The 25,948-nt window shown below is 38.2% G+C and overlaps 1 protein-coding gene across 1 annotated transcript in view; it reads left to right on the top strand.

Annotated features, from left to right (window-relative positions):
• Nucleotides 1-25,948, top strand: part of HEATR5B (HEAT repeat containing 5B) — a 59,523-nt gene that overhangs the window by 26,282 nt on the left and 7,293 nt on the right. The window contains exons 21-33 of the mRNA XM_009331039.1: nt 1,720-1,864; nt 2,734-2,973; nt 4,837-5,088; nt 7,176-7,357; nt 8,463-8,531; nt 10,736-10,915; nt 12,210-12,447; nt 13,108-13,368; nt 14,351-14,478; nt 14,665-14,809; nt 19,735-20,004; nt 22,275-22,499; nt 25,050-25,201. Of these exons, the coding sequence (XP_009329314.1) occupies nt 1,720-1,864; nt 2,734-2,973; nt 4,837-5,088; nt 7,176-7,357; nt 8,463-8,531; nt 10,736-10,915; nt 12,210-12,447; nt 13,108-13,368; nt 14,351-14,478; nt 14,665-14,809; nt 19,735-20,004; nt 22,275-22,499; nt 25,050-25,201 (2,487 nt within the window). The remainder of the gene's footprint in view (nt 1-1,719; nt 1,865-2,733; nt 2,974-4,836; nt 5,089-7,175; nt 7,358-8,462; nt 8,532-10,735; nt 10,916-12,209; nt 12,448-13,107; nt 13,369-14,350; nt 14,479-14,664; nt 14,810-19,734; nt 20,005-22,274; nt 22,500-25,049; nt 25,202-25,948) is intronic.

The raw sequence follows: 25,948 nt of genomic DNA, 5'->3' as shown, positions 1-25,948 counted from the left end.
CTAATGTCTGTTGGATGTTTTGCGAAGTTCTTTGTGTCGTTCATTGTGGAACTGGTGGTTCTGCGTTACCTGAAGGAGTGCGACCCTACTTACATCAACACTGGAACTTTTTCTTAGTCTGCCATCTAGACTTTCCCTAGTGCATCCTCTCATTGTTACATGCTTCCTGCCCTGACCTCACCCTTGCTTCCCCCCGCAACTCTGGAGCACTCCTGGGGGTGCCGTGTGTTCCCAGAATCTGTCACTTGTCCTTGCACAAAATTTTGTATGAAAGAGGCGCAACGTACCCAAAAGTAGGTAGGCCCTTTTGTATGAATACTATGTACAACATGACAAACAATCTCTATAGCCATTTACTCTGCAAGTACCAGTGGGTAATATTACAGACAATGAAGTTCATACAGGAATGACAGTTTTGAAAACTTTTGCCAGGGTTTTCTACTGTCTCCTTCCTGTTCCTTTATGGTCTTCTGCTAAACAAAAGCTATTTTCCTTCTCTTTTCTCATATTCTTTACTTCCAAGTCATGCTTAGTTTGATAAGTTTTCCTCTGAATTGTCTTGTGCATATCCTTATACTGCAAATACATAGATAGGTAGGCAAGGTCTGTCTTACCTGCCCCATTAGCAAACTCTTCATTGCTTTCTAACTCACTTTTGAATGGAACTAATGCCAGGTATCAAAATTAAACCACACAGTTCTACAATCTAGTTTCATTTCTTCTTCCTGCATTGGCTTCATAACCACTAGTTGTTTGTTTTGTAACTTAAGGTGGGGAATACTCTTTCCATTAATTAAATCCCCCAAATGTTGTGTGTTCTAGTTCCATTAAAACAACCTCAGTGTTGTATTTAGAGGTTCTTTAAAGTCTGCTTGTTTTTTCAGGGCTAAAATCTTGTATATTCAAGTGTGGAATAAAGATCTACTGTTAAAATGCTTTATAAACTATACAACCCTTTCATTTAGGGAAGCAATTTCCATCCACATAATAACTTAATACTGAGAAAGCAAATGTGTATTCAGTTTATTAAAAACAAATTCCCCAGGGTAAATAAAGAATCAGAGTTTCTTAAAGAGCACTCTTCATCTCTTCCACCGTGCAAAAACATAGAGTTCTCTGTGCAGCTACTTCCTCTCAGGAAAATAGGGACCATGCACAATTCTTCTATAAGAGAAATATTTGCTTGTACTTGAGGTGATTCAAAAGGAATTAGAAGCCAGTGTTGGTTAGCAAAGAAATCTGAAGCTGTCTTATTGAGCAGCACTTATAAAAACTTACGCTATAAATCCTGTTAAAAGTTTGAAATAAAAGTTTTTGATAGCTGTCACGTGTGGTGCAGCTGATGATGGCTTTTTGTTTAAAAGAATGTGATTTACAGCTATAGCAGAATATGGGGTTGAGTAGTACTGAAAAGTGTAACAGATTGGAAAGTATAATTAGTCTAAAATCACACTGGTGCAGTAGTTCCGATATTTAAGCTCTTATCTCTTTAGCCAGGTAACAACTGTCAGCTTTGTATATGTCAGCTTTATTTTCACATTTGTACATTATAAAAAGTGAGTACTTCTGAACTCTCAAGGTCTTGTAAAGAGCTTGGTACCCAATAGCTCACACATGGGCATATAATTGAAAAGTAGAATGCTGTTAGTCCTTAGCAGCACTGATTTATTGATATGGGGGGTACAGCAGTTCACTCACCGGTAATGGTTCTGATTTTAGGTTCATTTGTGCAGCTCCCACTTGCTGCTTCGCCGGGCTGCAGTTGCATGTTTACGACAGCTCGCTCAGAGGGAAGCAGCAGAAGTATGTGAATATGCCATGAGCTTAGCAAAAAATGCTGGAGACAAAGAAAACAGTGGCATCAGTAAGTATTTCTTTCATGTGGCCTTTTTGTAACAGTTGAGTGCACATGTGTGGGCATATGTGTGGTTTGCCTTCAGAGAGGGAAAAAAACCCCAACAATCTGCCCAACACCAAAACAAAAAACTAAAACCGTCCCTTCCAGCGCCAGTAACTTCTGGCCGCACCCCTGCTTACCTCTTGAATTTCACTTATAATTTAACTTTTTGTAAAGTTCAGACTTAAACTTCTCTGCCCCATTAAGAGTGGCAATCAAATAGGGAACACAGCGTATATACAGTGGAAACATTTTACAGTTTTTCTGATATTTTAGGTCTTGCTCTGTTGAAAATAGACTTAATTTTATGCTGTTTGATTGAGATACTGGTTGTGTTTATGTTCTGTTAGCAGCACGTCTGCTAGCCTGTGGACTTTGCTGGCTGATTCAATTCTTACATATATAATTTTATTCTGAAAATAGGAGGCTCAGCAGTGTTGGTCAGCACAGTCTTCATACGAACATAAAATCGTGAGCTTACTCGTATTAAATCACACCAGTTAAGTCTGTCTCTGGAAAGATTCTTTACAGTCTAGTACTCTTATGGTTTTTATAAATTCATGGGGTATGTACCTTGAAAAGAGAGAGAGTTTTGGGTTTTTTTTTCTTTTTTTGGAAGTAATACTAAGAGGTGTTATTTGCTTTGCAGAAAATACATTGAATTGCTGTATTAAAACCCTTCTAGTGCTAATTTAGAAGAAATTCAGTAACATTTTGGTGTATCATTGCCTGAACTGTACACACACAAATACACAATGTCCAATTCTAGTGTGTTATTCCGAATTTTAAAACTGAGTTACTGATTTCAGAAAAGCTTTCACATTATCATTTTGCAGATATGAATCCTTTTGCACCAGGAGCTGGTTCTCGGCGAGATGCTCATTCCCGGCATCAGGGGGTTAATATAACAGAGACAGGCCTCGAAGGTGTCCTTTTTGGAATGTTGGATCGGGAGACTGATCGGAAGTTGTGCTCAGATATCCACGATACTCTGGGACATATGCTTTCATCACTGGCAGTAGAAAACCTTTCTCACTGGCTAATGCTTTGTAAGGATGTCCTTGCAGCTTCCAGTGGTAAGTGTTCTGTAGTGTTCACATAAACAACAGTATGTCCTTAGTATTAGCATCTTCTGGCAATATTTGTTTGGAGCTTGTCTTTTATCCTAGTTGAGACATAGCTTATATTGTATATAGAACTTTGATTATAGTGCATTAAAACTTGCTTAGAAAAAAGAAATCATCAATGTTATGTTAAATTTTAAAATACTGCTTTTAAGATTAAAAAGTTAGCTGCCTTAAAGTAGGATTTCCAGCGGAGAAGCAGTGTGATTATTACTGTGACATTTCAGTATCTTGGTGAAAGCAGACACATTCTTTTCAGCCTTTATACATCAGGACCGTACAGAAAGAAGAGTGCTGTACACAGTCTGAGCTTTCTTTTATGAGGTTTTGTAAGTTACTGATGTGATGATGGGTTACCATGGTGATGAAACTTTTGCTTGTTGTTCAGCTTTGCAGACTTGTTTGCAAAGATCTTGTCCTCTGAGACCTTAATCCTGTTTTTCAGCTTGTAGGATGGTTGTGACGCAGATTCTGCTCATTTCCTTTGCATTTATACGTGTTTATAGGCATACTGTGAGTTCATCCTGAAGCTCTTTCTAAATGTTGCCAGCTTTACATTTACTGATAAGTAATGCTACCAATGATTTCTTTGTGCAATGTAGTTACCATGTATCTGCCCAGTGGGAAAGATCTCGTTTCCCAAGTTTGAAGTTGGCATGCCCTTTTCTTATTTCATGTGGGATGGGTTTTAAAGTTTTTAACATGGTTGTTCAATCTCTTATTTATTAGTAGGTGAAATAATCTCTGAGAGAACCATATTTAAATAAATTTCTCTCAGCTATACTTTAATAAGCCAGCAACTTCATTTTGAACTCCTTTGATCCAACTAACTGGCATATGAAAAAAATCTGGTTTGCTTTTTAAGCAGAGATTTACAAATCAGCCACATAAAGTCTTGGATGCCTTCTCAAAACACTCATGTTGTGAATTGGCTTCATCCATGTTTGATTTGCCATAGCCTTTTTCTCTCTTTATTAAATGTCTTGGCTCTTCAGCTGCTTAAATTTAGACTTTCTAAGAAGCATGCCTTAGTTGGGCTGGGTTACCCTTGCAATAATTTCTTCTCATTCTCCTCTAATTATTGACAGACTAATTTTTGTCAGTATCTTGGCATTTTGTTAATTTGGACCTTGCCACTGAGATTTTATGTTCTCATTTCTGAATAGCAGAAGTGTATATGCGTGTTTGGTGAGTTGTTTTTTGTCCCTGTTTGGAATTGTTTTTTTTAATACGATCCCTGAAGTATTTTTATTTTCTGAAATGAAGTCTCACAACCACACTTAGAGAAAAGAATTTTTTGAATGTTAAGCACATTTGTGGGTACCGTAAAGTGCCTACTTGGCTGCATATCTGTCCCATGGCATGGAACTTTGTAGTTTTGTTTCAGTTTAACATGCACTCTAGCTTTTACTTGAAACAGGAGCTGAATAGTTCAAAGCCGAGCTGATTCTTTGATTCTGAGCCTGGTAATCTCCTTACCCTGTTTACTGGCAATTTAATAGGTTAATTTTCAAAGGTGAGAAGTTTAGATAGGGGATTCAACTATAGTTGGTATCTGTGGAGAATTAATGTTATAGGAGTTTATTTCATATCATTTAAGCCAAATAAAGGGTAATATAGCCCAGATTAGAGGTGAAAAACATTTCTTTTACTGATATTCCTGTGCCGTTCTACATTTTTCAAATGTTATTGTTTCAACAGAATTAGTCTGTTTAGAATCTGAGGGTAAGGAAAGGCTTGAATATGTCCTTAGCTGTCTTCTGCAGATTGTAAAAGTGGGATTTTTTTTTTTTTTTCAATTGTTCTCTGTCGTAGACATGAGCACTGCTGCTCCCTTGGGAGGAGGGAAGGATGAGGAATCAGAGAAGAAGGATGAGATGGATGATGATACAATGTTTACCACCTTGGGTGAAGAGGATAAATCCAAGCCTTCTGTAGCACCTCGTTGGGCAACTCGTGTGTTTGCAGCAGACTGTCTGTGCAGAGTTATCATGCTGTGTGAGAATGCGAACAAGGCACACTTCGATCTGGCACTGGCTCGTTCAGCCAGACTTAAAAACCCAAAAAGTAATTACAGAACGTGCATGTTTTGTTTTTAATTTTTTTTTTTTAAATTTTTGACACCTGTTTATAGCTTCAGATTGCACAACCAAGAAAAAAATATAAGCAGTTTTCCTTTCATTCAAATGGTTAAAACCAAAGGAAATGGCCACCAAAAGGCAATAAAACTGTAGTTGTGTAACCATTGTAGTTACCGTACCATGAACACAAAGAATGAGTTTTGCTGGAGGATATAAATTCTGACAGACTGATCTGCTTGGAAAAAAAACCCTTAGATTTGTAAACCTTTTCTCCAGTCTGAAATAGAAGCAGTAAACTTCTAGCTAAGGGTGAGCTGGGAATAGTTTCTCCGAGTTTAACATAATGACAGCAATGAATTAGACTTCAGAGATTATTTTAGCATCTCCAGACCGAAGGGATGCTAGGAAAGAAAAAAGAGGTAAGGCCAGGTAATTATTGTTGTGGCTTGTAATTATTGGTTGCGGAGTGAGGGATATGGGAGGGAGTTATAAGACATGGACCCAGCTGCTTTTAAAGTTCATTCTTTTGGTATCCATGAGATTGATGAATATTAGTTTTAAAGCTCATGTTTTGAAGATACTTTTATGAGTTAGAGGATCAAAATTGAGAGGTCAGAGATGACATAGTTGTTTTGCGAAGAAACGTTTTTCTAACAGATAGATAGTAGGAGGTTTCTGTCCTTGAGCTGTCCATGTGTATTGGTTCTGGTTCATAGTGATTGTTTGCTTTCACCTGTGTAGTGCTCATGAAGACTTTGTGTATGTTGGATGAATATCATGAGCATCCTAGAATGGATGGGATTAATGGATTTTAGTGTCTGTGTTGTTGAGGGTGTCTGTTCTGGTATGGAGTTTTATCAAGTCTTTGCTTGTGTTGCTTTGATGCAGTCTGGTTCCAGCACTGTGCATTGGTTTTATGAGAATCTTATTTCTGACTTGATTTGAGGCTGGGGTCACTGTTTGAAGACTAAGAGGGAGGAGTTCTGGGAAAGTTTATTTCGAGATGGCGTTGCATTATAGAGAAAATCATAAAATAACTGCTGCTTATAGGACCCTGCAGAAGATTGCATATAATAATCCTGAGAATTTACATCTCTGAATTTATTTGAAGTGAACTCTATGTGTTTGGTATCATTGTAAAAAGGAAAACTCAGCAAACTTCTACCCCCCCCAACTTCAACTTCCAAAATATTTACATTTTACTAACATCTGTGATGATCTGAAAAATTAAGTGCAGACTTTACTGCTTCATAGTTTTTAAGTGATCCCAGTTGTTCTTTACTGACATGCCTCTGAAAAGTTTCAGCTACAGAATAAACTTTTCTTTTTTACCTTGAAACTTGAAAATATGTAGAGCTTTCATAATTTGTGGGTTTTATTAGTCTCCCTGGATATTACATTTTTAAATAACTTATTTTTGTATTAGTTGTACAACATCTGGTAATTTCAAATTGAGAGTAAGGAAAGAAATAAAATGAATGAAAATAGCGAAGAATAATCCTTTCAGAAATGTTACTGAGTTACGTATTGTCCTTTTCTGCATGTTGTCTGCTGCTTACTTACAGCCTTGGATGTGGCTTTTGGGAGCAGAACTAGAGGAGGCATGCTCAGTTTTCAGGTGTTTAAACTTGATGAGATTTTCCTTTATCGGCAGGGGTCACTATAAGCATAGGGCTCGAACAGGAATTGCCTGGAAGATTTTTTGTAGGTTTGGGGGAGATCACTACTAAAATTAGCTTTACTAAATGTTTTAATCTCTTCTAAGCTACTCAGCCACATTCACATATTCTATTCAATGCAATTTCTGTATATCATATATTTAATTTTGTTTCAAATTTGTGCTTAATTTTTAAGGTTGTCTTAGGAATAAAAGCCCTTGTATCACTTTAAGGGGGGGGAGGAGAAGAAAGAAAAATAGGTTACATTCTTTCCTGCGTTCTTCCATACCCTAAATGTGGACCTTTGAAAAAGAATAGGTAAAATTTGTACATGTCAGTGAGGAAAATGTTAGAAATGTCTGTCATGTTAGCCATATTTTAAGTTACTAAATAGTTCTTTCTGTTTTGTTCTAAGATGACTTTTTAGTACTCCATCTCTCTGACCTTATTCGAATGGCATTCATGGCTGCGACTGATCACAGCAACCAATTACGAATGGCGGGTCTTCAAGCTCTTGAAGACATTATCAAGAAATTTGCATCGGTTCCTGAGCCAGAGTTTCCAGGCCATGTGATACTGGAGCAGTATCAGGCTAATGTGAGACCTCCTTTATAAGTTCAGGAAATTGTATATTTATGCCAATATGCCAGTATTAGCTCTGAGAACATTTTGTAACTTCAAAAGACCTGTGAAGAGATTTTTGTGTGTGAAAATGTGCTGAAGAGACTTTTATTTACCTCTTCAAAATTTATTTTTGTATCTCTTCCTACTTATTATAATTTAGTAGCTGACAAAATTTAAAAATTCAGTAGCTATTGAGTCTTAAAAGCCAAATATTACAAGTTACATTTAATTTTTGGCAAGAGTGGCATTTCATTTGTAGAATTAGGAATTGGAAAATAATGCTGATTCAGTTCCAGATTTAATCTAATAAATCTGTTTTCTTGGGAATTAGTGAATATACTTCTGTTTAAATGAAAACTACAAAAGTATAGGAGTGGGAGGTGGGCAGTTGAATATTTACTTTGGGGTATTATTGCTTTATTTTGTTGCATAGCTTATCTCTTTCCCCTCTTTTGTCTTCACTGTGTCTTCAAGATCTTTGCAAATACTTTTTAAAGGCAGGCTTTCATCCTTTTCACTTCCTGCCTTTTTCTTCCTTCTGTAGTGCTGTAACCATTGCTTCTGTCTCTGTGACTTGGTTCCTTTTGTTTCTGAAAAACGCTGCCTTATAACAACTGCCTAAAAGCCTTTTTTGTCAGGATTTGTTATTTTGGGAACTTGATGCAAATCCAACCGTAACCATTTGGTTTCACATCATTATTCCTTTGGACACCAGAAAGTCATTGGCTTCTTGAGCCTTAGCATAAATTGCACCTGTAATACTTTCATGATTAAAAGGATACTCATTAACAGAAGAAAGATAATACCACATATTTGACAAAGGTAGTTGAGGCTTAAAAAGGCAATGGGCAAGCAGGAAAAAAACTGGTTTAGGACTTTGTTGTTGTTGTTTAAAGAATACTATTGCAAATGCCTGCTAGACAACAAGGTTAAGTTTGGGATGTAACTACAATGCAAAGATTGGCAATCTTGTCGTGCTTGTTCTGTATATGTGCTTGAGCCTTAAACAAGGTGAGATGAAGACTGTTGTGTCACTGTTGTTTTAGTTGGATTTTTAAATTTTTCTTCCTATTAACAGGTTGGAGCTGCTCTGAGGCCAGCTTTTTCCCAAGATACACCGTCCGATATAACTGCAAAGGCCTGCCAGGTACAGAGGAAAATGTTCAGATAGGATAAGTCAAACTGATTTTCCTTTGTTTTGGAAGAAGGATGCAGAAGAGAAGTAGTAGCAAATGGCTAGAAAACTTTCTAAACCTAAGCCGTGACGTTTTTACATCTTTTGAGTCTCGTAGTAATATATTTTGTTACTCAGAAGTGCAAAAGTCCTTTTTGAGAGCTATATCAGAAAATTAATTAGTCTTTCTGAAATTAATTATGTCTCCATGTCAATTCTGCATTTGTTGCTAAAAGAAAAAAAAAAAAGGAAAAACCCCTTGCTTAATGATGCCAATAGTAATGTATTTATTGAGATGCCTTTCAGTCTAATCAAATATTCAGATTACTGATAATTTACCTTTAAACACTAAACTTCCATTCAGATTAATACACTGTTTTAGATTTTAGAAGCTCTGAGCATTCTTACTACAGTCATAGTAACAACCTCTCAGTGAAAATTCAGTGAAAGATTTTGTGTGTGTGTGTTTTTTCTTGTGTATGATCAATGTAGTTTAAATCGGCTATCAGCAACATGGCTATAGTAGTACCTGGTATGTTGTTGACACAGCTAAATTACTATGGTAGTTTAAAGCAGCAGTTTAATTAGCTATGCAAACATCAGTTTTAATACGATGATTTTGTGTATGGGAGTTTTATTTAGTAAATCTTGGTCCAGCAGGACTATGATTTTCTGTTGTTGCTTTATACTCTTAATTTCCAGCAAAACTTGTAAGGATAGATCAAATACAGCATAATTTGGTATCTATACACAGGAAAGAATATGCTCATCTTACCATATGGAAAGTTTCTGTGCATTTAAAGCTAGATGAAGAGGCGGTTTGTGTGAAAACATGTAACGTTCTTTGTAACTTGTCAAAACCTTCCTTAGTCAACCAATTTCAAAGTTGATGTGTGCACTTACAGGATCAAACAGCTGGAGGCTAGGTTTGGATATTTAACACTCTCTCTAGAAGTTACATGGACAGAGATGAGCTGCAGTGAATGAGTTTGATGTTGTTAGTTTTATGTCATTACTGAAACAGCTGTTGACTTGCCCAGCAGCAGGAGTGAAGCTGGTCTTAGTCCTACTGTGAACGAATTATGGATTTGTGACAGATTTTCAGCAGCCTTGTCCTGTGCACCTTTGGGACGCTTTTTCTGTTTGTGTTTACTTCAAATATGGCCATCATTCCAGATCATGAGAGGCCTTTCCCCAAAGGCCTTCATGGAACTGGTTCTCTAAAAGCAAAATAAATAAATTGGAGATAGGACAAAAATGCCATGAAAAGAGTTTGTAAAACCTGAACTGCTTGAGTTCTGTGGGTTTTTTTGCTTCTTCCTCAACCTTGTAGAATCGCCACCAGAATCAAGGGAGGTCTTCTGGAAGAATTTGTCCGTTTTTCTTTTTGTAGAAAAGCAGCTGTCCCAGAATTCTTCTGTTGCCTGTGTTATGTCTGGGTGTGAATGTGTTTCAGAGGATGAATGCCAATGTATAGCACTAGACAGGAGCAGCTGATCTGTATGATGTTTGGATTTTAAGTACCTGTTTGGGTCCATTTAATTCAAAAGAAGAGAAAAGTGGGGAGACACCCAGCTGTCTGTCCACCATGTCTGGTATTGATTGTTCAGAATATGGTACTGTTGGTTCCAAATCGGAGCCCAGTTGTTTAAAGATTTTTATCTCACTCATTTCTTGGTGTTTTCTTGACATTAATGATCTTGAAAGCGTCTCATTATATGGAGCCTTAATATATAATTTGAGAGGTGTGGGTTTTTACAAGATGTACTTTTATTGATTGCTGTCCAATATATTCTTCACAGTGAATGCAATGACCCATTACTTCAATGGTTTGACCAGACACTTGGGAACAGAGTACAAAAATTGTTATTACCTATTTATGGAGGATTAAAAACTATTTTAAGTATTTTCCATGTATCTATTAAGTTCCATTATATTGGAACTTAATATTGCAAATACAGTCTTTGTAACCACTCACCTGAGCAATTCTGTTATCATGGGTGGGGAGAAAAAAAAGAAAACCTTGGATTTTTTGATATTAAGCAGGAGGAGAGCTGCTAATGTTTTTTGTGGTGGTTGTTTTGGGTTTTGTTTTCTTAGAGATTTTTTTTTCCCCCCATTTATAAGGTTGTTGGGTTTTTTGCTAGTTTAGAATGATTCTAAACTTTGTTGTCTAGGTATGTAGTGCTTGGATAGGAAGTGGAGTTGTAAGTGACCTGAATGACCTCCGCCGAGTTCACAACCTTCTTGTCTCTTCCCTGGATAAAGTGCAAGCAGGAAAGGGATCTTCTAGCCAGCTTTACCGAGAGAGTGCGACTACTATGGAAAAACTTGCAGTTCTGAAAGCATGGGCTGAGGTAAACATTGACCATTGAATCTTTAAAAGTTTGAAAAGATGTTTTGAAAAGGCAGTGTAATAGCAGCCTCACACCTCACTGGCTGTTTGGCCAGTGAGCCTTGCACCTGCCCACCACCTTACCTGTTGCAGTTCCACTCCTGGGATGTTCTAATCTCTATATTTTTCCCTGTTCCTTTTTCTGCGATTCTGTCGATCCATATTTACAGTGATGCTTGATAGTTCTTTGTTTTGCTACATTGTTCTGTATTAAAGTATACACTCATACCCTATCAGATTATGATTTTCCTCCCATCTTACTGCTCTTAAACTTAAAAAAAAACAAACCCCAAACAACCTTAAAATATATTCTGGTAAAATACTGAAGTTAATTAACTCAGAGTTTGTCAAAGTGTTTATAATGAATTACAGGCTTAGCGTAGATAGTGTTGGGGGATGGCTGGAATACCAGAAATCTTCAACTACTTACATTGCCTTGCTTCCTGAAATGTTACTTGCATGCTATAGAGCTCTACATATAATTACAGAAATGGTATTTTGGTTTCTTTTAGTGTAGGATTTTAAGGTTTGGGGTTTTTTTCATGAAAGTTTCTTGGAAGTTGCTTTTGAAATTACAAAGGAAAGTATTAACATTTCAGCTGTGTAATGTTAATCACCCCATACTGTAATTTTCAGCTTTGATATGGAGCATCTGTTGCGTGGAGACACTTACTTTTATTCTATTTCTTTTCTAAAAATGCTTATTTTTACTGTATTTTCCTGATATTTCTGCTTATTCCTATATTTCTGTAAGTTTTTTGAAAAGCCTTTTATCCTCTCATAGCATCTATCAAAGACAAACATATAAATGTTCTTGTATTCATGTAACATATTTTCATGTCTTTGTGATACCTAATCTGCTCCCAGAAAGTGACAATTACTCTAATTTATCTAGTAGCTCTTAATGTAGGTCAAAGAAATCTCTGCAATAAGGATGCATTGATTTAATGAAATCGGTTATTTAAATCAGTATGTCTGTGTAGAGCAGCAGTAATTGACACTTTTTTAGGAAAAAAGTGTGTAGCCAGATTGTTTTAGGAAAGTGCCGTTTATGCCCCTACATGTTATATACTGGTAGAAATAAAAGAAAAAATATTTGAATAAAAGGTAACTGTATTGCAAGTCTCTTTTTCCCAGTCATTTTTTGGTGAGTCATCTGTGTGTGGAATCTGTTACTTTCACATGGGAAAGGCTGCTGCTTTTTTTTTCTTTTTAGGATCTCACAGCATGTACTTTCATATCTGTTTTTCTTCTAGGTGTACGTTGTTGCCATGAAAATTAAGAAAGAAGCAGAGACCAAACCAAAGTGTATTTTAAAGAGCACAGAGGAGGATGAGGATGATTTTGGTACTATAGATGAGTTGCCACCAGACAGTTTGATAACACTTGTACAACCTGAGCTGCCTGCACTTAGCCGTCTCTGGTTAGCTGCACTGAAAGATTATGCTCTTTTAACTTTACCAGCTGAATTTGCTACCCAGCTTCCACCAGATGGTAAGCACTGGGACTTCTTTTTGTGTTGTCGTGAAAAACGGAAAGAAACCCTTAGTTGAGACTTCAAAGCTATTCTAGAAATGATTTGGCAGGCATGTTTTTTAATGCAAGGGATAAATTTCTGCCTATGTGTAATAGGAATGTATGTTTGAAGTTTGAGTGTGCTTTTTTCCTTCAATCTGCAATGAAGATATTCTTTATCTGCATCGGAGAGATCATTAAAACCACGTCTTTTCTAGAATTAAGACTACTTCTACACCTCCAATACTTGATATCAAATGCAAAGGTGTTTACTGTAAGAAAAACATAGCCCTTGAGATTAGAGCAGATACTGTCTTATAACATCTTACTGAGTTAAGAATGAGTGTTCTGTATGAAAAATGCTGCAAGACCTGATGGCTTTGCCTGCCTTTCTTGCTCTCTGCTTACTGTTCCATCGTGGCCATTGCATTTTCTTATGAGAGGTACTAGTGTGGCTCCTTCACAAGGAGAATTGGGATGCACTGTCTCTAACAAGGATTACATCTGAATATGTACATCTAAATATGTACATGATCAAATACACCCAGAGTAAATAAACTAATAAACTTAGAGTACGTGCTTTTTGTCTATTATTTGCAGAGAATTTCAGAATTTCCCTTTGCTTCGCTAATTTAACAGGGGGAGCATTTTATACTCCAGAAACAATTGATACAGCTAGACTGCATTACCGAAACTCCTGGGCTCCCATACTACATGCAGTGGCACTTTGGCTAAACAGTACAGGATTTAATGCTTCGGAGTCAACAGAAGAGACTGCTGCAGCAATGCCCAATTCACAGAAACGTGCTACATCCATTATGTTAAACCAGACGCCTGGAACTCCACCTACCACTAAATCTTTGCCGGAGATAAACAAAGATCGAATGCACTTAATTTTGGGTAAGAGTTACAAGTTTAGAGTTCAGTACCAGCACGTTATGGTATGAAATGGTATGGGAGTAAGAAAAGGTACTTTGCTTGAAATCTGGGAAGTTTAAAATGCATCACGTCTGGACAGTAATGTTTCAAAATATCTCTGTCTCCTTCTCTCCGTATCTCTCTGCCTTCTATGTTCTTTATAGCTTTACCAGAATATTTGTCATTGTGATTATTGTGATTTTTGTAGACAAGTTGTATATCTAGTTTATTTATGTAATTGAATAAAATGAGTAGGAACTGTTCTATGCTGTAATATAATTCAGATGATACAAAATGTTATGCTTCCAAGACACAAAATCTGTAAGGTTAATTAAAATACACACCCTCATTAAAAACACAGTTCAGTAAAGACTGATATTTGACAAGTCACATGGAGTAGCTTTTGCATCAGTTTTTCAGCTGTGAGTAGTGCTCACTGTTTCCCTTTATTGTTATCTAACAGCTTTAAGAGGTGGATGTGATCACTTATTCTGAGGAATGCCAACAGTTTGCTGGGATACACAGATATTTAAAACCAGAATTAAGTGCCATATGTATAATATGAATATTGCATAATTTTTGAGGCTTAACTTCATCTCAGTTGTCTTTACATTTAAAAGATTTCAATAAAATAGAACTCAATTTACAATTGAAGGATTCAGAAATCTGACTTACAGATCTTTAGAACAAAGTGTGGATTTCCATTCAGTAATCTAAGTTGCTTGCTGTCATGGTTTATTATTTTTCCTGCCAAATTTTGGGGAAGACATGATGCACAAGAGAAAGCGAGTACAATTCTGCTATTTCTAATACATAAACCCTCTTTTCCTTTAAAGGAAGAAGAATTGAGAAAAACTATCTTTCTGAAGTTGTTAAGAACATGCTATGCTTACAAAGAAATTTAAAAAAGAAAACTTGGTTTTACGATGATGTGAACATTCTTTTTAATTATTGCTCTTTTCAGGTGTTAGTATACAGTTTCTGTGTTCCCCACGACCTGAAGAGCCTGTTGAGCATGTTACATCTTGTTTACAAGCACTTCATACTTTATTGGATTCCCCTTGTGCCAGGATCCATATTGCAGAGGATCAGGTACTGTATGAGCACGTTATAACAATCAGCTTTTTCTAGGTCTTGGTCTTTCATCTGTGATGATTACAAAAGCTGTAATTATTTTTGCATGAGAAAAACACTTGCTCATCATAAGCAAGTGACATAACAATTAGGAATTGTTAAGTCCTAATTAATTTTTTTAATATGTATTTTGTTTTACTGTAGCTCCTTGGTGTTGAACTCTTGAGTGTGCTTCACCGACTCCTCCTGACCTGGGATCCTCCTTCAGTCCAGCTACTGGTCACAGGAGTTGTCCAGCAGATAGTAAGAGCAGCTCAAGATTATTTGCAGGAAAAAAGGAACACCCTAAGTAAGATTTTGAAAACACGGCTTGCTTTGCAGAGTAAATAAGCAACAGGTTTTCGTATTGGGAAAGGAACTCAAATAGATTAGAGTATGGTTAAAGTGAGGAGGAAAAGGCTGTGTATTCCACAGACACTTTTGATGTATTCATGATCTTAGCTGCTGATTTCTTAACTCTTGTAAAATGTGGTTTTTCTTCCTCTGAGCATTCTAGCGGTTATTCTTTTCATGTCATGGTTTTCATTCATTTTTCTTGAATATGAGTGATGAAAATTATACCCAGCACACCACTTAAGGTCTTACTAATGCCTTGCTCAGTTTCATTAATGTTTCTCTATTGACTGCCTCCTAGCACTTCATTTACCTTTTTTCTGAAGTTTAATAGTTCAGCCCCCAGTGTAGGGTCTTGTGGTGCGTCCCTGGCACAACTGGCATTCAGGAGGTGAGTGAACTGCTACTGGAACCAGTGTGAAAAGTTGCCTGCCCAGGAGATCTTTCCAGGAAGTGGAGCAGACTTGCATCTGGGTTCTTACTTCACTGATGTTCCGGGTGTGTCAGCAACCAGGAGCTCTGGGAACAGGGTGTGCAAACAGGAGCAAGGCAGTTGGCATGCACAGGCCTGCTTATGCAGGCCAGAAGTGCTGCTCAAGACTGTACAAGACTGCTCGAATCAGCATAATGATGGCAGTGACATACAGCAAGACACAGTCTGCAGACTGAGGAACAATCACCTCTGGCACATCAGAGGTCTAATGACCTGGCTTGAAATTCAGCTGAAAGTCCTGATGTGCTTGTCTGTGCAGCCAGGGCTGGAAGTGACATTGGTCTCACCTGTGAGATGTGAAGGAAATGTGTGTGAAGGTGAGCAGACTGTGTAGTGTCAGGAAAGGCAAATGGAAGAATGACGTATTCTTCACAGAGATCCTGCAGGTGTGGGAGCCCAAGCCCCATGTGCCACGGAAGGAGGGACAGCCATAGGCTATGCTGGAATATGGCCCTGGAGGATGTGACTCCTACAAAGGTGGAGGCTGCAAGATTGTGACTTCCAGCAACAAAAGGCTTTATCTCCAGACACCCAGTTGGAGAACACTATAGAGACCTGGCAAGAGGAGAAGAGGAACAAGCTGTCAGAGTAGGTATCTGGGCCAGCCATCCCTCTTTGACAGGTCAGAACTGATACCACTAAGAGGAAGCAAAAGGTGATACCAGTCGGGAACTCTCTTGTTTGCCACAGACTGCCTAATCAAGAAGAGGAGGTGGGTAAAGCCATATTAGACCAACTGGAAGAAGCCTTCGAATCACAAGCTATGGGAGTTTCATGAGAGACTTTTACCATCTAGACATGTGCTGGAAGAGCAACACTGCAGGATACTAACAATCTGAAACTTTCAGAAGCGTATGAGGCACAGGGGTTTTTTTTCAGTCTGGATGCTGGACAGTCCAAATAAGGGAGGTGCTCAGTGGATCCGCTCCTCACTAACACAGAAGAAATGATTATGAAGGTTAATGGTAGCTGTGGCTGTAGCAGCCATGAGATGGTGGAGTTCATGAGATAGTGGAGTTCATGATCCTGAGGGAAATGAAGAAAGCAAGTAGTAGAGCAAAAGCTTTGGTCTGGTTTAGCAGACTTGGGCTTGTGCAGGGAGCTTGCAGGTGAGATCTTGTGGTAAGCTTCCCAGAAGGGCAAAGGAAAGAGAGATGGCTCATCTTCGGTGACAGAAAATAGCTCATCCAAAAGTGCAGGATGCAAAACAGGCATGGCAGGAGGCTGACTTGGCTGAACGGGAGCTTCTGACTGAGCTCAAATGTGACAAGGAAGTGTATGGATGGTGGAAGTGGGAGCAAATTGCCCAGGAAGACTACTGAAGATGTCTGCTCAGGTGTGGAGGAGTGGAATTAGGAAAGCCACGATTTGGCTGGAGCTGAGAGTGGTGATGAATGTCAAGTGTGACAAGAAGGGCTTTTATAGGTATGTTGGCAGCAAAAAGACCAAGAAATTTGGACGTGCTGCTGAATGGATTGGGTGATCTAATGACAAAACACATCGGGGGGAAAACCTGAGGCACTATTATCTTCTTTGCTTAGTCCTCCTGTGTCTCTGTGTCCAGTGAGCAAGTTTAGGGGAGAGAATTGCTACCTACAGTAAATGAGCATCAGGGCAGGGACCTCTTAGTTAAAAGCTGGACATACTCTGGGGCCAGATGGGATGCATCTGAGGGAGCTGGCTGATGACACGCTAAGGCTGCTGCAGTCATCTTTGAAAAGCTGTGGTGCTCAAGAAAGCTTTCCAATGAATGGCAAAAAGTAGATGCTACGTCTAACTTCCAATAAGTAAAGATGTGAGGCAGGATTTGGGATACTATGTGCCAGTAAGCCTACTTGTGTGTCTTGAAAGATTTTGGAGTAAATTCTCTTGGAAACCACTTCCGAGTACATGAAGTAGAAGAATGTGATTTGAAATAGCGAGCACAGACTTACCAAGGACAAATAATGTCTAATCACCCTCTGTGGTGAAATAACTGGCTTTGGATGAAGTGGGAGTGGTGGATATTGTTTACCTTGACTTTTGCAAGGCTTTTGACCCAGTACACTATAGTATCACTGTCACATTGGAGAGATGTGGAGTGAAAAGTAGGAGGCTGGCTGGACTGTGGTGCCTGAATGGAGTTTGGTGATTCAGGTCTAACTGGCAGCTGGTTGCAACTGGTGTTCCTTAGAGTTCAGTATTGGGTCTGCTACTGTTAAACATTGTCATTAACAACCTGGCTGACAGGACAGAATGCACCCTCAGCAAATTTGTGGATGATACCAAATTGTGCAAGTGGTGGATACACTGGAGGGTGGTGCTGCTTTCAGGGGAATCTCGAGCTGCAGGACTGAGAACCCGCTGAAGTTCAGCAAAGACAAATGCAAAATCCTGGATTTGGGATGGAATAACTGTGTGCATTGCTATCGGCTGGGCGGCTGACAGACTGGATAGTAGATTTGCGAGATAACAAGTTGAATGTGAATCTGTGGTGTGCCTATGCAATATTGGAGACTGTTACTGGGCTGCATTAGACAAGCATGACCAGTAGATTAAGGGATATGATTTTCCTTTCAACTTGAGCTTATGAAAGTGCATCTGGAGCGGTGTCTAGTTTTGTTCTCCCTTCCTGAATAAGAGAGTTGTTGACAAACTCAAGGAAGTTCAGTGGAGGTCCACTAAGCTGCTTAGGGAGGTGAAGTATGTGACACGTGAGGAGAGGCTGAGCGAGCTGAACTTGTTTAGTCTGCGGAAGAGAGGGTTAATATGGGATAGAATAGCAATCCCCCTTCTTAAAGGGGATTTAAAGAGAAGACCAATCCAGACTCTTCTGAAAGGTGGAAGGACAAGAGGCGATAGACACAAGTTGCAGCAACAGAAAGCCAGATGGGATACAAGGAAAAAAATTTGTCACCACAGGAGTGGTGAAGCAGTAGAACAGGTGCCTAGGGATGTTGTGGCATCTCCGTGCTTGGAGATATTCAAAACTGGACCAGCCCTGAGCAACCTGCTCTAGCTTTCAAGTTGGCCCTGTTTTGAAGAGGAGATTGGACTTGGATGACTTATGGAGGTCCCTTTCAACTTAAATTTTTCTGAGGTTCTCTGATGAGTTGATATACCTAAATCCTGTTCCTCTACTTGGCCTTTATTGAGCTTTAGTAAAGTTCATTCTTTCTTCTTTTATCCCAGCTTCTTCTGGTATGATATTTCAGCTTCTGATGTTTTGCTTAGGCTTTTCATCAGCATATTCTGTTAATTTATTTCTACTTTATGTAAGAACATCCTTGATAAGGGTATTAGCATGAGTCTGAAAGCTGCTTTCTGAGGTACCGTTAGTAACCTCTTCCTTTTAACAGAGCATCTCCCTGTTCAATCATCCCTTTATCATTTCTTTAAAAATCTCACATTGGATGTACTGTTTCCATCTTTGCCAGGTAAATTAGTTTCCAAGGGGCAACCTGGCAAATAGTTCATTGATACCTGGTTAGGTTAGGTCTGCCATGTTTTCTTTTACCTGAAAGAAGTAAAGTAAAACCCAAAGAATATTCTCTTACTAAGAAAAACTACCGTCTTAGTCTGGTATAATATACTGTTGAGAAAAAAAACAACTGTTAGCTTTTGCCCATTTTCCACATAAAAAAAGAGAGAGGATTTCGCTGAAACTTGAGGAACCAGCACAGCTAAAAATGCAAGCTCTGTTTCTTCATATGAATTAATGGAATTGTTTACTGTAGGCCCAGTAAGTTGCATTTTTCAAATCAGTGAATGTGGTAACACTAGCAATCATTTAAATTCATAGGAGCTCCATAGGGGTAGTTCAGGCCAGCTTTGACTTGCTGAATCTCTGTTGCTGTTTAATGGGAGAAGGAAAGACTGCAGCTGGCCAAGCTGCCATTCAAAAGACACTTTTTGAACTGAATGCACTGAAATCATTAACTCAGACATAGAATCCTACAGTGCTTTTCTGTTCTCTTATTTCATAATCAATTTAGGCTGAAATAAAATTTTGTCAGGATGGACCATTTAGTTAATAGCCATTAAATTAAAAAAATATTGTCATGCCTATTTATTTGGCAGTCATGACTGTTAATTTTACAATCAGTTTTAAAAGAAGCAAAATAATTACTGCATTTTTATTTTGTGTAAGTATTACTATTTTTTTTCCTAGTTCTGGATGGATTTTTAATAAGTATTGTTGCAATCACAATACTTATAAAGCATTTTAAACCCCTTTAAGTCATTCTAACTAAAACATCTAGTTTGATATGAGCCATGTTTGTCATATCTTACTGTTGAAGCAACTTTTTCTTCTTGATTTTTAATTTTTTTTAAAAGAGTGTTTCATGTAATCTTTGGTATGGGATCTTTCTTAATTGTCTCCTCAGACATTTCTTTCCTTTTTTCAGATGAAGATGATATTGAGGAAAAAGAAAACCCTCTTGCTTTAGGAGAGGGAGGTGAGACTGGTGGTCTTGTGCCTGGAAAATCTCTAGTCTTTGCAGCCATGGAATTACTCATGTTTATCCTAGTACGGCACATGCCCCATCTGAGTTCAAAAGTGTCAGATTCTCCAAGTCACATTGCTGCCAAATCCCACCTCTCTGAGGAAAGTGCTCGTCTTGTGGCTGCCACTGTTACTATACTGTCTGACCTGCCTTCTCTGTGTTCTCCAGCAGGTAAGGTATTGTAACAAAATACGTGTGAGTGATTACTGTAGGGGAAGCGTAGTGAGCATACGATGCTAAAAGCAAACTGTAAATATATTTTTACGGGAAACTTTAAGGGTCATCTATTGAAAAGTATGTTTAGGTTCTAAAATAAATGAAGAATTCAGGCTTTTCCAGTGAGCAACGTAAAGGAAATTATTTTATTTTAAATTTGCATGTTTGCTGCAAGTTTGCTGAGGAAATGAGCTCTATATCACTATGATTTTATTGCTGTTTTTTTCCCTTCCTTTTTTCATGATTTTGAAACCTTTTAACCAATTTTAATCATATTGTAAAAGAACACAGAGATAATTAAATTCTTGAGAAGTTCATGAAAAGCAGCAGCTGGATGAAAAGAGAATCCTACTAAGGAAAAAACAGCGCAATTCAGCTGTGGTACACTTCGTTTTGCAGCCATTGGCTGTCAGTCATCCCAAATGTGACTGTAAACTAAATGGAGCTTTCTTCTGCCCAGGGAGACTGTCACAAAGGATATGTGTAAACCAGGGTAGTTCCACTGAGTGGAGTTCAGGGCTAAAGGACACAATTGCATGGGAAGCTGTGCTCTTTGAGGAAGCTGTGCTCTTTGAGTTTTGCTTTTCAGAGAACAAATTGCTTAAGAGTTGTCTTGTGGATCTCTGGGAAGTTTCACACACTGACATTTTAGAGTTTGGTCCCGTAATGAGATGCGTGCTAAAGAACATATTTGGACAAAGTCATGCTCAGAACACAACATCGGCTGTCTTCAAACAGACAATTTGTGTCTTACAGTTCTTTAAAAAATAGTAGATTTTGAGCTGATCTGGAGTCCTGCACTGTGTTTATTTGATTCCTGGTTCTTTTTCCTTTCTCCCCCTTTTTTGGGGGGGAGGGGGAGGGAAGAGGGGGGGAGAAGGTGGGCAAAAAGAGTAACAGTACTATTCCTGTGTTGACTGGAGTGAAGGCGTGTCTCCCAGCATTCGGGCAAGTGACCAGTGAAAGTAGCTCAGAAACTATTGTTAGTCTACAGAGACTGCTAGACTTTGTTTTTTTTCTCATCCAGAAGATGTAGCCAGCTGATAGCTGTAGGGAGGGGGAGATAGTACATGCACAAACATTTGTGTTAATTGAGCCTTTGGGTGTAAGGGAAACAGTGAACAAAGAGAATTCATCACTTTCTGTGATTAAGTGGGTTTTTTTATATTTCTTCCTTTTTCTTTAAAACATGAGCATCTTGCAGTCTCCATTGGACAAGATCCTGGGCAATCTGATCTAGAGGAACTGCTACTTTGAAAAAGGGGGTTGGACTAGATGACCTCCAGCAGTCCCTTCCAGTCGTAATTGTTCTACTTTGTGTATTTGCCCTCACAGCATTCCCAGAAGTAGGAAAATGGCAGGATTTGTGTTTCCACAGATGTGGGAAAATGAGGCATAGAAAAGATATGGAAAGAGACTTGACTGTCGGAAGTGAGCTATAGATTGGTATTACATGCCTAAGCCCAATAGCACCCTTCTTTCAGTCCTACAGAGGCTTAAAGTCTACAGGTGTTATTGAAACTCCTTCTAATAAAGTTCCCAGGTGTCTAAAGTCAGGTTATCTGTTACTCGACCAGTATTTCTTGAGTATGCCTAACTTGCATCTGTAGGACTGGCTGCACAAAACATATAGATAGGTGTTGATTTCTTCAGAAAAGCAATGCAGTAGGAGGAGGACCATTTTGTCCCCTTTGTAGAGTAGCCAGATGGCTGCAGCTTTTGCCCAGGATGTGAGACACCCAAATAACTCCTTACTTTGCTTCTGGGACTTGTACCACATACCAGCTTCCTTGGAAAGTGCCATAACTTGGTTTGGATACCTGTTTCCAGACCTCTTATTGTTGTTGTTTATTGTATAGGACCCTAGCGATATGCAGATCCTGTTTTAAGATATTTAACAATCTGGATGTGTTCAATATGATACATACCATGTATCACATGCCTTGTAGGGCAAAACTTTTAATAGCTGAATCATCCTGAATTGACAGCAATGTTTTCAGTGTTGGCTTGTATGACTTGTGTTATGATACAGTTCAGTAATACTGATGAATGAATGAATTTGGTGATAAAATATTGAATGGCACATATCCCTTGTTACCTGAATTGCAGTCTATCTTGGTGTCTCCTTTGTCCCTAGCCATATATATCCATATTGGGAAAGCTAAAGAGGTTATCTATGACACTTGTTGGAATTAACTTCAGAAATTCTTTTTTTTTTTTTTTAGGATGTATGACAATCTTACCCACTATCCTATTTCTGATTACAAGAGTATTGAAAGAAACAGCAGTAAAATCGGCAGATAATCAGGTCCCACCTCCAGTCAGTGCAGCCCTTCAAGGGATAAAAACTATTGTTACTCTTCCAACAGTTAAGACTGATGTAACTCAGAAACAATGGACAAGTCTTATCCGCAGCACTCTGGCATCTATCTTGGAATACTCTCAACCTGGTAAGTGGTTCCCCAGTGCAGGAGAGCTAAAATTAAAGAGAACTGGGTTTTGCTGTAATGAAAAGGCAAGTATTGTATCTGCCTATAATTAAAGGCTTCATGTCTGAGGGTTGGGGATTAAAAGTGGTGATGAATTGCTTGCAAAATTGAAATGGGAGAAAGACCTGAGTGCATACAGCATAACTAATTAGAGTTACTTAATAGGCTGTGTTGAAGACAAGCACAGCATTGGCTTTAAGAAAATACAGTTATATCTCAGGAGTTCCCATCCCAGATTTGTCCTTGTTGGTCTGTTTTCTTTGACAATATTGATCATAACCTCCTGTTAGAAATTTTGCCTTTTGCAACTCATCTTGCAGCCCCCCCCCCCTCAGGTCCTTTCCATAGGCTATTTTTCTGTACTAGTTCAGACTTTCCTCTTCCATTTTGAATCCCATTATGATGTGATTATTTCATTCTTTAGTTTTTCCTCAGGCTGACCTTACCAGTCTTCATAGTTTCAGCTAGTGACTTCTTTCTGAAACTTGAAAATCTACCTTCTGATATCCATCAGTCTTCCTGACAGCTGCTGAATGTCTCACAAGTAAAAACTAAAGGAGTTCCAAGCTGAATTCACTTTACTTCCTGGACTATGCCTCAATTTCTGTGACTACTGGCAACTCTAGACATGTTGGCAAGGCCTGAGCAAACTATCATTTCCACCGTTCCTTTCCTCTTTCCACAGAATACCTGCTAGCTTAAAGGAAAGGAGGTTTTAGTTGCCAAAACAGTGTTTGTAGAGGAACTGATCTCTTTCCTGAAACTGTAATTGTTCAGTACTGTACATGGATTCGACACCTTGAATTAAACCTCAAGAAAAATGGCAATCGGTGTATCTTTTAAGTGTTTGCTGACACGATTTGTATAGTCGTAATGACAGTCAGTGTTAAAGTGAATGAGTGTGAAGACAGCAAGGGATAATTGTGGCAAGGTTTGTAGTGGAGTAGGATATTCACAATACCGTTACAAGCTTTCAGTGGTGATGAAAAATCCTACCCCTGCCAAAAAAATGTTACCCACCAACAGGATGTCTACTGTGTCTCTGTAGAGAACTGCAGACTACTTCTCTTGGTTCACATTCGTACTTTGCCTAGCCCTTCGAAAAGCAAAAAAGATGTACAGTCTCAGCTGCGTAGTTAGCAAAAGAGAGACACAAAGATTTGTCATTTGCATAATGGTAGTTCAGCCAGAAAACATCCCATTACATCCCCACGGAGCCATTTATAGAGACTGAAGAGAGGCTTGAATGGAGTTACTCATGTGAGAGATAGGGAGCGAGTAGGTAATTGCAAACAATCCTGAAAATGTCTGAAGGGGAAGGATCAGTAGATTTGTGTTAACCAAGTCAAACTTATAATTTGATTTGTCATATTAGCTCTTGTCTTCCAGCCTTTTGTTACTGTAAAGATTTCCCAGTCCCTCTTTCCAGAAACATTACTGGCTTTAGGCTTTTTTGCAGACTTCAGAAATCTTTGTTGGTTCCTTACAAAAGTTTTGTTTTTATGTTTTCCTTTTTCTTTCCAATCTTTTGTGGAGTGGGACACATCACACACACAAGAATCTAAGCAAGGTCGTCTGCATACGCTTCAAGTCTCGTAATTCAATAAAATTTAAACAAATTTAAACTTTAATTTTTTTTTTTAAAGAATTGTCACTTAAAATGCTTGGAGTAGTTTTTTGAACTGAGGTTTCACATCATGGCTAAGCCAATCGAGTGGCTAGCTGACATCTGTATAGGGCAGTCATGCTGTTTTTCTTTTTGCTGAGTATATATCTGCTGTTTCTTTGTGCCTCTCAATGGAGAAAAGAACCAATCTGGCCTACAAAACCAGCAGAACAGTACTTTATATATATATTATAATAATTATATATAAATTTTTTTTTTCTTGTTGATGTAAATTCATGAATGAGATCTGTGAAGACAGAGCTTGTGCAATGAAAAAAAGGATGACAATGGCAAATACAGACTACTTGAAAAGCAGGAAAGGTTAAAAGTAAGACTGTTCTTATTGGTGAAAGGTAGCTGTCAGATCAGCTAGTCTGTTACGTGAAACCTCATATTAAGTAGAAGTTTTTGCCATGCTGGATATCAGTTTCTTACTCTGCTGCATCAGCTGAAGAGATTAAAAAAAAGTGACGTATATTTTTATTGGGGAAAGGATCTAAAAAATACATTTTTTTCCTCTCTTGCTTACACATTGAAAACAAAAAATATGACTTGCTCAGAGAAAGTGTGGGTGATGTTTGTTCCTTGATATTTACGTTTCAGAAGGTTTGACTTACTTTATTAAAACAACGATTAGAATAGAGTTGCTCAGCTTTTTGTCAGTCACAGTCAATAATGATAAAGTGATTTTGTAATAAGTAGATGCATATTTGTATGCAGTTGCAAATAATTTCAAGTACATTTATTTCCTCTTTGTGAGTTTATCTGTGTTCACTGGCTTTTACTAAGTAAATTCTAACCCCTTTTTGGAGTAAGCTAACAGCATGTTTGGTTTTGTTTTTCAGAAGCCTCTAAGCCTATTCTTGATGAAGTAAGCATACTTACAGCTATTGCTCTCTTCCTTTGGTCAGCAAGCACTGAAATAATTGGAGTGCAGTCTTTACAAAATGGATGTATGAGCAGATTTAAAAGTGCATTAAATTCCTGTGATCCTTGGGTAAGATCATGTTATAGGAATGTGAATGAGAGATAGCTGAGGAAAACTAATTGTGTTATATTTACCATATATCCTGAATGCTTTGTGATGCCTTTACTTCAGAGACAGATACTGCTTGTCAAAATAACTAGAATTTTCAACACTACATTATAGAAACTCTTTAGTGAGCAAAACAACCCAAACTAAGTGCTTCTAGATAATGTGTGTTCATGGCCTTGTGCCAGGTTCTTGACTTGCAGCTTTTTAAAAGGAAAATAATCTTTGCTATGTGAAATTTTAGCAAATGAAAAGGTTGGTTACCAGAGAGTGGTGACATTTCTACATTAATGCTGATCTTTTATAATACAAACTAAACCACTTTTTCTGTAGATAAAATTACAGCCCACATTTCTGATGAATTTTGTATTTGTTTGTGCAAAACCTGTGCTTATTTTACATGTTGATACAAAACTCAGTTTGAGCGCAAAAATGTAATTTTGTGGTCACCATCAGAACATCTACAGACTGTGAATCATCTGTCTCCTGATTTCACTTCTGACCTTGGGTTTGTCTTTATGAATTACCTTCTAAATTATTTTCTCACTAAGGAGGGAAACTAAAATGTTGTAGACTGACTTTGTTCAAGCAGGCTAATGCGCCGTATAGTTCACCTTAACTGCTCCAGCTGTTTGTTTGAGTGGGTATACAAATCTGCAGGTGGGAGCTAAAGAGAGAAATCTTTATTGTTTAAGCGAGCGCGCGCTGCAT

Source organism: Pygoscelis adeliae, unplaced genomic scaffold, assembly GCF_000699105.1.
Source record: "Pygoscelis adeliae isolate BGI_AS28 unplaced genomic scaffold, ASM69910v1 Scaffold218, whole genome shotgun sequence".
Classification (NCBI taxonomy): Eukaryota; Metazoa; Chordata; class Aves; order Sphenisciformes; family Spheniscidae; genus Pygoscelis; species Pygoscelis adeliae.
This window is presented reverse-complemented; position numbering and strand designations above follow the sequence as displayed.